At 41.2% G+C, this 14164-nt stretch overlaps 1 protein-coding gene and 1 long non-coding RNA gene across 3 annotated transcripts in view; one reads left to right on the top strand and one right to left on the bottom strand.

The window, feature by feature from the left end:
* Positions 1–14164, top strand: part of LOC135342395 (uncharacterized) — a 72984-nt gene that overhangs the window by 9468 nt on the left and 49352 nt on the right. The window lies entirely within an intron of this gene.
* Positions 71–4431, bottom strand: LOC135342389 (uncharacterized). 2 transcript variants are annotated; one of them, XM_064539121.1, is made up of 14 exons: positions 3546–4431; positions 3371–3476; positions 3074–3315; positions 2889–2935; positions 2751–2832; positions 2520–2690; positions 2240–2376; positions 2049–2154; positions 1884–1973; positions 1628–1808; positions 1429–1518; positions 1291–1368; positions 1148–1237; positions 71–832 (listed from the first exon to the last, which is right to left on the bottom strand). In XM_064539121.1, exons 4-14 carry the CDS (start codon positions 2912–2914, stop codon positions 552–554), a joined length of 1332 nt encoding a protein of 443 aa, XP_064395191.1. In that variant the 5' UTR covers positions 2915–2935; positions 3074–3315; positions 3371–3476; positions 3546–4431; the 3' UTR covers positions 71–551. The 2 variants fall into 2 exon arrangements, with proteins under 2 accessions (XP_064395191.1, XP_064395190.1); XM_064539120.1 differs by having other exon boundaries at positions 3371–4431.

The raw sequence follows: 14164 nt of genomic DNA, 5'->3' as shown, positions 1-14164 counted from the left end.
ATATGCAGTTCATATTCATATAATGTTGTCACTTTATAATTATGCATGCGCGCGGTTGACTTATAATAGCCTTGACTTCAATTTATAAAAGGCATTGATGTTTAAGAAATAATGACTGCCTATAGCTAGTGTGATTAATAAATTATTAATTAAAGTACATAAAAAAGATAAGTGTTCAATTGTCCACGTCAGAATCATCATCACTACTACTGTCTGTACAAATAATATCAGTAACGGAAGGGTAATCATGTTCATGAATTTGACAATTGTAAAAAAATGAACCATCTGGACCTAATAAGCTCGTATCAGGTAGCTCTACAATATGATACTGGTTAACTGTTCTGGAAAACGTAATTAAATAAGATTCGCAAAGTAATAATCTTCGGTGCAAAAGGTTAAGGCAACCTTTCTGAAACAGAGACAGACTATCAGATGTGGCGATATCCTGTATATGACGACTTATTACGGAATGCTCGTATTTCAGGTTGTTGGCAACAGTATTAATTTCTTCCATTATCATCTTCACTTCTTCCGTTGCCCTTTCCTTCATATTACATGCTCTCACAACTTTTATCCACAAATGAATGGGAATGGTTGAATGGGAATGGTTGAATGGGAATGGTACAATTTCCAGCGGACGCGACCTCCAACGTAGACAATTCTTCCAAATTGGAAACTGTCTCCCAATTCAAATTGGCTGGCAGATGGTATGCTACTTCTTCAAATTGATCATGACGCATACCATTAAATCTGCTCACTGTTCGTTTCAGCGTACTCGTACTTGATGATATCTTCTTTGCAAGGCGTGCGCGTGCAGCAATCGATTGACCATCTGTAATATAGTACATAGATCATGTTAGCATGCATACATACTACAATCTGATTGGCTAAAGGTAGTGTTCTATCCAACTTAGAAAATCATGTAGATCAAATGGCTAGAGAATCATGGTTGCTATAATAAAAATAAAATTAATGCTTAGTCACTAGCTGTTTAGGAAGTTTCCACATAATTTAGAAGCCCTTAGGGCTAGTAGAACCCTCACTACGTTCGGGATACTATACAACCAGCTCTTTGGGCTTCTAAATCATAATTATTACTTAACTATTATTTATATAATTACATGATTGTGCTGACTAACATTCTTACCAGCGTATCTCGCTTTGGTAGATATTAAAAACCTACGCTCGCGAGCAATATGAAGGATGTTCTGAAAGGTTTTGTGACGTTGCCCGAAACCTGTCAAAGTTTCATCACAATTTTGATACAATCATCTGATAATTAATGCTCACTCAGATCAGTTTGACTCCTTGCGAACAGCCCGTGTTGTTGTTTCTGCAATTGTTTAGCTGATGACTCCGTCAGTGTACCTGAAGGTGCAATGTAAAAGTGCACAAAATTCACAAACTTTATTCTTGACTACGTCTAACCATTTGACTCATTGATTAGCTTTGATAAGTCCTCTGTTGCACTATGTTGAGTGTTTTGGGCGTTCTTCAGCCTTTTGACTAACGATGCCCCTACGTATACAAGAGTTAGCACTTTTTTTCCCTTTATGCAAAGCATACATAGGTGCATACCAACTAGTGCTGAGAGTTAATATTAAGGTAGCCCTAACAAAAAACAAACCTAGATTAAGACGTACTCTTGATGCATAATGTAATAGAGCTGAGGTAAGGACATCAATGCGATGAGATGGTCGCATTTCTTTGGTGGATTTAGCAAATCTTCTTACATATGACCACAGTCTCTCCATAGCTTCACCATCAGTAAGTCCGCATCCAGTTAGGACTCTAGGTGAATATGTCAGCTACATGTATAATACAACAGTAAGTTATTAACACACAGCTTTGGCATCACACAGCTTTGGCATCTTTCTTCTTACCTGACAGAATGCACAATCACAATGCCCATAGACATGAAAAATTGGCACTCCTAATGATGTCTTTTCTAACATGTCAAGATGTCCACGATTCTGGAGAAGTAATCAAATATGAGTGCGTATGAGTGCGTACTAATTAAGATTAGATCTGACTATTGAGACACAAACCTTCAGATGAGTTTCGAGTAAGCAGGCAATATCATACAGTAACAACAGACACTTGTCACCCTTGTTTTGGTGTGCCTTCTTTAGCAGGTACACAGTATATGCTAGTCTAGATAATTAAGATACAGAATACCTTAATTTTTAACAATGCACCATGTATGCTCTTTTTGAAAACCTTAATTTTACGTACATACCTTTCTCCATGCTTCATATTCAGAAATCTCTCGGGAAACTCATGACGACAGATGCTTCCAAACACGGCAGTTTCATCTAGAGCTGCGTACCTTGATTTGGAGCGCAAAGTGTCTCCAGCGAGGAACTCATGACACCCCTAATGCCAGGATAAAATTAACTGAGTGAAATGTGCTAAATGTGCTAAAAGTCTATTTAATTACATCCAAATTTTAATTACATCCAAATTGTATAGCGCAGGTTTTCACACTTGACCAATTAAGTATAACGCTAAAACCTTACCTTGTCGATTATCTGGCCAAATGTATCATAATCAGCAACAAACTCATCTACTGCTTGCTGTTCCTCAAAGAATACACCAGAGAAGAGTGGTGGTCGAACACTAACACCAGCAGACTTTTTCCGACATAGTCCAAATACACCATCCATGGATATAATTTGAGTTCCATTGCTCTGCAGGTAAAAGGTAAGTATAGGCTGCCAGAGTCTAATTGCTATAACAAAACCACAAACCTGAGGACAGGCAGGGCAGATAGCTGTAGTGTTCAAGTCAGGAGACAAAAATAGAAGACAGTCGAGTTGATATCTGTTGAACCTGAATGTTAATGTGAATACGTCGTATTATGTTCTTTCACAATTAATATACCCTACCTATATTCTTCAAATGCATCAATCATGACAGGATAGATCTTCCGGAGCTATAGAAGAATAAACAGATTAAAACAACTGACAATTAAAAGTGTGTACCTCAAGCGATTGCTGACGCATGCAACATGTACACCTCATCAGTGCGCAACAATTAATGTATAATTATAACCGACATCAAATTCACATACTTGTTTGCTGATATCTCTTCCAATTTTGTATTCAAGAGAACGACAAAAAGCATCGACACCAATACACCCTTCCAGCAAAAGTGACTCACTCCATCCATAGTAGCAGATCCTGATAAAATGCTAGGGTGAGAGTTGCTGGTGTCGCTGGCCACATGTTATGCCGCACCACATGTTATGCCGCACAAGAGTAACAGCCTCAGGCTCACACTTGCAGAAGGTTACGCACACACAATGCTGGAAACCTGTAAGTCATTGGATTCTTAGACACAGGCTATATCAGTGTAGCTAAACAAATACCTTTAGGGTCAAGACAAACAACTTCTTTTATGTAAGTTGTACAGCAACAATGAAGTGCTGGAAAGGTTCTCGACTGCTTGAAATAGTATGGGTGAAGCATTCCATTCTGTAAAATCAGATCGCATGCATTTAATAATCACAAAAATGTACAGCAGTATGTTTGATTAGTGCATACTTTCCAGAGAAAAGGTCGATGAAAAATATTTGTCAGAGAGTGCACTGAGTCCACATGGTTGGCACAGTAGTATGCCTGTGGTCCACAATCCCGGCAAATTGCAACAGCGGGTTCTTCACACTCGGCACACACAGAACAAGGGGAAGGAATTCCGGTTTCTACACTGGCACGTAGCAACTGGACACGCACTTCAGCCCAGTTGTCAGCAGCCTTCTGCTGTCGCTTCTCATAAGCACTTGAGCTCACCGTGTCTGGAAAAGTGGTGTCATCCTGCCCCGAGCTCTCTGGATCATGATCATGCCACTCACTACTGATTAATACATCTGGAGAGTCGCCACTGATAACATCAGTAGGCCTGCTCGCTCCATGTACATCTACTTCTTCAGCTTCATTTTTATCACTGGAGAGGAACCTAGTACTCCTGGAAGAATTAACAGAAGAGGATTCTGGCACAGCAGACAAAGAGAGAGACTTTTTATGCACAGCACGACGTTTTGAAGGAGATACTTCAAAGTAGGAGATAGATTGAGACTTAGGCTTCACACTTATCCTTCTCTTGCTCATGGCCGGCCAGCTAGCTATAGAATATAGATCTAGATCTACCTGATTCTGCGGAGCTAGCTCAGTGCACCCATAGATAAAAGAGCTCGCTACTTTAGATTAAACTCGGTATAGACTATAGTCTATAGTCACTACTGCATGCTTTGCAGCTTACATGCTGACCTTAAGACTACTATTATCCAGTGCTAACCATGCGAACCCCCTGGATCTCTTTGGACACACCCTTTAGTGGATGTAATGCCCATGTCACATGTGTGATATCCAGATCCAGATCCTCCTGGCCACAAAACACTACAATATAGATAACAATATACATGTACAATATGCATGTACACAAGTCTTTTCTTCTTAGATATTATATACACTGAATCCTGGAAGAATCACTGTTTCTTGATAATACAACAATAGATGCATGTAAATAAGTATTTTCTTCTAAGTGACTTTATATAGATAAGCTAACAAAACTACTATAACTTTTTGAGCAAAAGCTTAACATGGCGAGAGGCATTAGCAAGCGCACGCTTGCAACACTCGTTATTACAGTGCATGCTTGCAGAGAGCAAAATACCACATTAGAGTGAGTGGTTGTACTTAACCCTTTCCCTGTTTTAATTAAAAAAAGAAAATACAGAATAAATACAGTTTTTCTTTAAAAATTCATATAATTATAATTATCATGCACACCTGGTATACATGTAGTTCTATTTAGAGAGCTAGTTCTTTCAGTGTTGAAGTGCAGTTCAACTGGTATGGTGGTGCATTTTCCAACCCAACCCAATACAACTACCGGTATAACAGTTTTCCAGCACAGTACAGCTACACTGGTTGTCCTCATTCTTCTCAAGCTGGTGGCTGTGGCAATCTCTATATGCCATCATCTGATACCCGATAAAGATAATGAATGTGTAACAGACTCTAATTCTTCTTACAACTATCATCTTTACAACTATCATCTCAAAATAATTACCGTATATGCTTGATCAGCCGCGGCTACTAAATGTTTCATTTTGCTGGAAGAGGAGGCCAAGAGGGGCCACTGTTCAAGAGCGGCGTTTATTAGCTCCAGATAATTTGTCATCAAAAGTTGTTTTCACCTGCATAAACTTGAACTCTGCCATGAGAAAGTCTTTGTGAAGCACTAACAAGCTGCTACCCATAGCTACGTACATGTAGCTAGCTGCTAGTAATAGCTGCCACGTGCAGAAATGCTAGAGTCAAAGTTCACTGAGGCTACTATTTGTGAGCGGCTACTAAATGCGGCTACTAAATGTTTCATTTTGCTAACAAGGGAGGCTACTATTTGAGTGTGGCCTTTATACAAGAGCGGCCTCTGATCGAGCATATACGGTAATCCTAAGTGACTATTTAGTGCGTATGTGGCATGGGGTATCCAGAATGTTCAAGTCACCGTTAGCACTACGAGTGCAAATATATGAGTCGTTCCCCGATGATGTACCATCAACAGCAGATTTTCAGGTGGGTTACCTAGAAGGAAACACTAAGCGCTGGATAGTTGAAAAAGGTTATGTACAGCACATCGAAGAACACTGTGGTGTGATGCTAAAGTTTTAGAGCCACCTGTTGTGCCTGTTACGAAAAAAAGGAAAACACCTATCCACTCTCGATCTAATGAAGAGGATGTAATTTTTAAAAAGCTAAAGGGTATAAAGGGTGATATGGACAATCCAAAGCTACGGCTTTGGGCTAAGATGATTTGTAAAGGGCGTCACGACAACTACACTATCCCACCTCAAAATACCTCTCTGCAGGAGACAATGTTATCAATGCCTCACAGGCACAGGTGTAAGTGGACTACAATTAAGTGGACTACAATCACCGAGCATCACAATCAGTTTCAGAAGTTTCAGAGCCAAGTGCTCTGGATCAAGATGAATTTACGATACACAATAGCACGTCTAACGTCAACGTCCTGTTCCTCTTCGGTACTCACCATAAAGATGGTTGATGTAGAGCTACAAAGAAATGGATCAGACTGTGGTGTACTACCATGGCATACGATAGCATACGATATCATATCACATCAAGTGCATCTAGCTCTCAAACACCTTCTTTTCGCCTTTTCCGGTTGTCACTTCAAGTCACATAAAATACAAGTTTATTCAAAAGGTGAAAATCTTCTGTACATGCCGTGGTGATCTGATGGCACTGTGTGGCAACTGTAACAACAAGCACTGTTTGGATAAACAATTCAAGCAATGATAACAACTGGCGTTGCAAAAGCTAGTGCTTTATCGTATGATGTACTATCGTAGAAACTAGAAACTGGATTATTAGCACATGCATACGCTCATGGGGTCAATAGCAGAGCTCAATGCGCTGATTTTGAGTACCACCCAGTAACAAAGAATGATTCGTTAAAATTGAGCAAGGGGTGTGTCTGTAAAAGCTGAACATAATGGCTACAGCTCTTTCTGACTGTTGTAGCTAAGCGCTTTAGTGCAAGGCTAATTTACATGTTGAATAGAAAGTTTGTGCGAACAGATGATGCTACGAAAGAGACCTTAAATGTGAGTCAAACTAGAATCCAGCCTAGCAAATCAATACAATAATTAATTAAATTACAAGGCACACGCCAATAGGAAGTGGGCGTGGCGTGGCCTCAATTTTTCGCACTGGCACCACTTACTGATGAATCAGCAAACCGCCCAGTAGGGAATGGGTAATTTTCGTGTGGTAATTTTCGTGTGGTAAAAAAATTAATTATGATTTTCATGAGTGGTTGATTTTCATGAGTCGTTGCCTGCCTGCAATCAAAAATTTAGCCTACGTTAAAATTTCGTGGAGCCCATGAAAGTAACTGCTAAACAATAATAATAATGAGGCTAAAATTAATGCTAGAGTCCAAAAGTATAACTTGTGAGAGCAGCATAAATTATAGTGTAAACATTACGTAATAAGGTATAACATGTATGCCAACATACCGCCGGCCAAGACCAAGTGGACTAAATAGTGTGCATCAGTCATCGTTCGGTAGAAGCAATGCTAGCTTCGTCACAGGGCGAGTTCTAACGATGGCTACGCGTACCAAATTGTCTTTTCCAGGATGTAGTGGCCATTTAGTGGGTATGGGTGCATTTGAGAACCAAATCGCAGTTTCTATGTGGTGACGCCATTTTGTGAATCGTCTGATTTGAGTAACATACTCTGAGGACCATCGGTTCCAAAAATGCCATAACAATGATTGCCAACGCTTTAGGAGAGAAATTGATCGGCTTGAGGGGGTCGTTTCTCTTCATAAGTTAGTTTTACTTCACCCAAAACTCGATTTGACGGTGGCTTCCCAGATTCCACCAAAGTGAGCTAGGGATGAATTTCTCCTTTGTTGAGTGGATTCGGTCTGAAGGAATTGGTAGAGTTCTCTGGCAGCTCCGGTAAAGTTTGTGCCATTGTCGCTCCATACAAGTGAGGGGAGGGGAGGCCACGCCGAGCAATGAAGCGTTTGAAACAAGCCTCAGATGTCACCAACTCCAGGTGGACTGAGAACACGCATATGAAAATATGAAAGCAGGGGCGTGTACACAGGGTGGTGCTTAGGGTGCTCCAGCACCCCCATCCAGACTCTGGTGCCTATCCAGACTCAGAGAAGCTCAAGTAGATAGTTGGCTAGAAGGAAGCTACACTTACTGCAGCTATCTACAGCTTAATAGTGATAGTTACAATAACTTTATACCAGTTAGATCTAGCTAGCTAGGTAAGCTGGCCTAAAAAACTTACTTTTCTTCGATTGTTACTGGGTTATCCATGGGAAGTAGTAAAGAGTGGGGAGGGGCTCAATAATAAGGCTAGGCAGCAGGAAGTGGTTTGCTGTATCAAACACTTGAGCTTGCCTCACAACATGCAGCTCCAGGTACATGAATGTATAGCATAATTATATAATTAAGCCTACATGTATGTACAATAAATTAATAATAGTCTCTTTTCCTAGGTACTGGTGGTCATACTTTGTACGCTGCCCCTTTTAGTGGCAGACTGTCGTCAGATCAAGCAAAGGAACAAATCAAGCAAAGGAACAAATCACTTACACTTCTACAATTACACAGAGACTAGACTAGACATGATTACATTGACATTTGACGGGCTAGAGTTTGCCATCCCAGGCTGATGGCACTGTACTATAATACATACTGTCAGTACTGTGCACCATCTAGAAAACAGTGGGCGTTGCCGGCAAAAGGGGCATGACCCTCCGGAAGTGGGCGCAAAGCGCGCCGCAAAATGTAGACCACGCCCTACATTTTGCGGCGCGCTTTGCGTGCTATAAACATCCCCATTCACTGAATCATAGGATCGCCCCCTTCACTAACTTCGGTTTGCGTACATAGCCGTACTTGATTAAGACTGGACCGTTGTCAAACACGTTGTCCAAGCATTTGTAGCCTGGGTCTTGCTGTATATCTACGGCAGGTGAGACATTTTCGAGCAATGGATCGGATCAACTTTCGTCCACCAACTATATGGTAGCGCCAGAAGCTCCGAGAAGTGTTGGACCAGCTCATCACGGAGATGCTTCCCATGCTGTAGGACGTAGCTGCCCAACGCGAATGAATGGTTGTAGAATGAATGGCAAGAGTGGACTGGAGAGTATGTTTTTCTTGAAGAGATACAATAGCTTAACCCAGTAATATCAGCTGCTTGCAATTCACCAATTGAGATTTCCCTCCATGCAGTAATGCGTTTCAAGTGCAGAAAATGTGTCCACGGGGGTAGGAGTTAGGGTGAGTGCAGATAGCGAGTGCAGATAGCGACACTTCACTTTCTAATTAATTTTCTTTCTTGTTTGAAGGTACTTCTCAGGCCAACTGCTAGAAGATTACCGTCCGAGAGTGATTCAGAAGCTCTTGAAGCGCAGGGTCTTGTCGGGTGGAATGAGGTCAGGTGGAATGAGATCAACGATGGTCGAGACACAGTTGCCTACATAGGTTCCATCTAGCCCGTCCGTCCAAGCTGAGAAAGGGGCATTTGTCTGATGTGATGTATCACAGCTGGGCGAGCAACATAGTTCCAGACGAGGGATTGTCAACCGCTTGATTGGAGCAACCTTTGTCTTCGACATTACCAAAGAGATTTGAGCATTCTCAGACTCAACCGCTGCATATGTGACTTCCGAAGCATCTGAGAAACCGTGTAGCTGTAGACAGTGAGGTTGAGACTTCTTGTCAAAGTAGCAACGAGGGACGTGTTTTTGAGACAGAAGTGGTAATTCTTCTTTCCTTCTTTCCATTGGATCCACGTCTCCATTGGATCCACGTATCTTGGATGTCAGAAGGGACAGGATCATCCTTACACTCCCATAGTAGTTGCTTTTGACTTTGATAGTCTTAGCAACGTCAGAGAGTAGCTGGGGGTGGACTAGCAATAGCCAACTTGAAGTGAGCGTTTCCAAGAGTTTTGGTATATTCTTCAGATGAAGGCATATCTGTGTCAGCGGGCAAGTCTTTGATGACGCATGGTTCACTGAACCCTCCCAGGTCTTGAAGTAATTCTATAGCTTCAGAGACGGACCATCGTCAACGTAGAATGAGTAGTTTGCAGCATTTGCAGCCAGTGGGTATGGCATTTTGTTTTACCGACATGTTGGATGTTGGCTGTTGGCTGCAAAGGAGGTGACTCGAGTCATCCTGTAGTCACGAAGTGGGCCATACGAATCGTTGTACGTCTCTGTCATCCATTGTTAGCCCGATACAATACATTTTACTAACATCCGTGGTCAAGGCAACACGGTGAGTCCGAAAACGGAGTAGTACAGTGTAACATATCGCCGTCAAATGTGGGTACATCGACTCTTAGGTAGCTTGACACCACGAGGTTCTCTGTGTAGCAGCTTCTTAAGTCGTTGTGTATCTGCTAGCTAAAAGACGAAGGCGAAGATCCCAGAGATATGAAAACGCATCTAGCAGTTCTGTGTCTTCAAGTAGTGGTGGATGTTAATTCCATATTACTTACCCCTCATAATAATTGTACATAGAGGTGACAAGGTGAAGTTTTCAAGTTCAAGGATGGTTCATTGAGTCAGGGTAAGCCATTAATTGTGCATTTTTGTATAGTCTACCTGCAGTGTATCCAATCAGTGATTCGGAGGCTTGTCAAGGAAGTTCGATGGTTAAATCAGTTCGATGGTTAAATCCTACATTTGGTCCTTTTAATAATTATCTGTAATAACATGCTTATAGAAGCAGCGGATCGATTCTATAAGACAAAATGCGAGGAGGAGTCCCTGAAAAGAACAGGCAAAGAACTAGGGTAGGTCTTATACAAATCCATGATTGCTACCCATGTAAATACTGGGTGATATTGTGCGCATGCGCAAGTGTGTCTGTGTGTAGGCTGCTCAAGGATGTGTGAGTTTCTATAGGCTTCGAGTATAAGGTTTTCTTGGATTTTAATGCTGCTTCGCTAGGTCTACAGTGTAGCAACATTCAATAAGTTATTACTCGTGCTGTACTGCTATTAAATACAACCAGAGCTCGCAGATAATTATCAATTTTCGTGTAAGATTACTAACCCAATCTTACTAACCCATGAAAATCAGTGAAAATTTCGCGTATGGTATATGATTTAGACACGCATCATCATGACGCAACGCGTCATGTGATAATTATATAGAATTCCTTTGAGGTAGTGCAAAAAAGCTGCTCCTCTGTGCGAAAAGTGACAAAAAATCTAAATACTAGCAGTGTAGGGAAAGTGAAAGGGTGCTCCTAGGCAGTGTCTCTGTACATCCTGCAGAACAGTAGAGTGCCTTAGAGTGCCTAATGGTGCCTAATCGGTAGATTCTTGTGAGCGCACGTGATAAAACCTCCTCTGGTATAATTATGATACATAATTATCAGTAGTTTTCTGGAGTACTTTACCAAGAGTACTTTAACTTGGCACTTTATATTACATGTAGAGATAGACCACTTTTTCAGCAGAAATCTCTCAGCAGAAGTCTCTCGAAATCTCTCTAGGCATGCCCCATCAAACAAACCATCAAACAAAAGTAATTTCAGTAATGAAAATTATCTGGTGGTTTTGCTGTTTGGCAATTTTCTGTTGAAAGTTGCACTGCCCCGTATATGATGTACATGTAGCCTCGGTCCCTGGCTCTCCTTTTTCTGTTCTTTATTAATAAGATGTATTAATCGATAAGAAAGTTGAGCCTTGGTGGTAGAAGGGTGAAAAATTGAGCGTGGGCAGGTAGACGTTGAGATATTGAACTGCCCACTTCGATTTGATGACTAATAAACTTTGTGCAAGAGCTAGAGTAAGGCATCATAATTATATCGACCACAACCTATACTCGAACGGTCAGTGACTGAAATATGCCAGGCTAACTAACTATACCAGACGACTTACTATTGGGTCGGTTAACTTGCAGTAGCGGTTAGATCTTGGATATCACAGAGATCATTGCAGCTAGACACGAAAAAATAGGTGGGTGTTCGATAATTCGTCAAAAGTAGAACAGGCACATACATGCATCGACTTATCACAGTTTTAACTAGCCTAGCAGTGCTGCTGCAAGCCTGAGCTCAACCCTTGCTTGCAGTGCAGTTGGCAGCCAAGTCTTGCAAGGCACTATGGAATCAGGCTTCGAACAGGGCGGGGCCAAAATTGTCACGTGAAACACATGCGTTATCCACCTGTCTCTCTGCTCTGCTCTAGTCTACAGTCATCCCAAGAGCTTCTTCATCAGGTTCTTCAGGCTCTATATTTTCATATTTTCTAGCTTGAGGTACTTTCTTATCTAGCTATGATTCTAGCTATGATCCCAGTCACTGTCCTCTCACTCTCCTCTCACTCAACAAGGCTCACTGAGGTTGTACTATATCAATTAGTCACATGCGGTCACTTTTCTTTCAGCAGTACTGTGCGAAACCTCGAGGCAAGATATTAAATATACCATGTGCGCATGTGCTGGTACCTACAGCGTGTGTATAGCTCCAACACAGCGTGGACAACAATTTTTTTTAAATTTTTTTTTTTTTTTTCTTTCAATAATGTCGTTATGTTGGCCAAAGTGGAAATGAAATGTAGCATCCTAATGTGGATCATATGTGGATCATATGTCTCATGCATCATGCATACATAATTTCACCAGCCACACGTGATCCAGGAATTTTGAAAAGGGGGGGCAGTTTGAAGAACAGTTTTTTTTTACAGCCCAGCCAGTGTAGCTTTTCTGATCATGGATTGCAGTATGTATGACATAGGCAACTAGCGATGGTTCCTAAATACAACGAGTCTCACCCCGCGGAGCGCGAAAATTTGGGGTTACGCCCACTTCCGGCCGTGTATAATTATACTTTGTCGCAGTTACTGGGGAGGAAAACTGCCTATTCTTGTTATTGTATTGTATTTGTATTGTATTGCATTTCAACTTTACCTGCATTACAACACTTCCTGTTTAAAGTCTTCTCCTCATTTCGCTAGCTAGCTAGTCTGGTCTGAATGACCCCTTAATTTTGCTGCTATTGCGACGATCCAGTTGAGAAAGAAGAAGCTGCCACTAGCTGGTTTTAGCTAGCTTCTGTAGAATAGGTGAAATGTGACTGTAAAGATTGCTAAAAATCAATTCTAATATTCTAAGCTGCTCCCTTGGATCTCCCCCGCCACTGACTAGAGATCGTCTGCATGCTGCAATAATTGATTGCTGCTCTAAGCCACACCCACTTCGTGAGCTACATGTATTTTATTCGAGCTGTTCAGAAAGGGGGGGGCACGTGCCCTGCACTGGATCCGCCACTGAGCCATAAGCCATAACACTATGCAGGCAACTCACAAAAGTTAACGCTTTGGCCTAACACTTTGACAGTTGAAGAACGACTGATCATAATTATTGCATCACACCATGCCATTAATAGTATTCAGCTAACAATACAATTAATAGCATAACACATGGTACATGGCCATACTATAACCGCTAATAGTTTCGTTCAATGATTGTGTAGATCTATGGTTCAATTTACACATGTTTTGTTATTGTTACGTGTTACTGCTGAATTGAACTAGTGTTCAAGCTGGCTAATGCCTCTCGCCCTTTCGCTCAAAGGAAGTAAAGAAGAGGAAGTATAGTATAAAATAATCTGAACTTGCATCTATAATTATTGTTGTGTTTTGTGGCCATTGTGGCCATGTACCATGGACCTCAAGGATCTAGGTTTTGTTTTCAATTAATTATAAGCGGAAGTGGAAGTGCTAATTATTTCATGACCAACAATCATACAAATTTATCATTTTCTTTTCTTTTAGTGCCTCTCGCTCAAAAGGATTGCTATAATAATTATGGGAGGTTCTTAATGACTCCTATAATAATATGGGAGGTTCTTAATAGGAGGTTCTTAATGAGTGCTGTATGGTATTCAGAGTGCAGTTGGAGCCAACAAAGTGGTGAAAGGTTACCAAGTAAGCCAAAGAATTGGACTATATGTGACAGGCTCTGGGCAGATATTGGTTTTGAGCAATAGCCGACTACAGTGTATAATGTCATAATAATTTGTCTTAGCTTATAGTTATCTACAGTCTTTCTACTACCTCTCTGTAAAATCTGATGCTCTGAATCCAACGCGTTCCACCGAAGCGCTTTGTCTAAGCAGCCGCCATTACCTTACTTTTCCCAATTTAGCAATCTTTAAGTGGGCGTTTTTCCAACGCGCATAACTCAGGCATGAAAAGAGGTATGTGAAAACTAAGTAAGCATATCAATGCATAGGCAATTCTTTGCTCTATCATCTGGTATTTAAATCTCAACAATTGTAGTCTGCTCCAATATGGCCTTTTTCCCAGAGCCTGTCACATATAGTACTTTTATTTGTAGAGTTAACAAGTCACAATCAAAACTGCTTATGCCATTCCCAACCTTGACTCAAAACCTCTGTGGTGACGAATCAGCTGTACAAATCTTGGACGAGTCAGCACTGACTGCCAAGCGATTGGAGGGCAAGTAAAAACTGGTGCAACTGGTGGATGAGAGTTGAATGAGCATACGTAATTATAATTTGACATGAATGCATGTTTTTGAACAGGAATGCTCTCTCCATGTTACTGCCTGATGGATC

Source organism: Halichondria panicea, chromosome 10 (genome assembly GCF_963675165.1).
Source record: "Halichondria panicea chromosome 10, odHalPani1.1, whole genome shotgun sequence".
Taxonomy (NCBI): domain Eukaryota; kingdom Metazoa; phylum Porifera; class Demospongiae; order Suberitida; family Halichondriidae; genus Halichondria; species Halichondria panicea.
The sequence above is the reverse complement of the archived record's forward strand: the minus strand, read 5'-3'. Positions and strand labels throughout refer to the sequence as shown.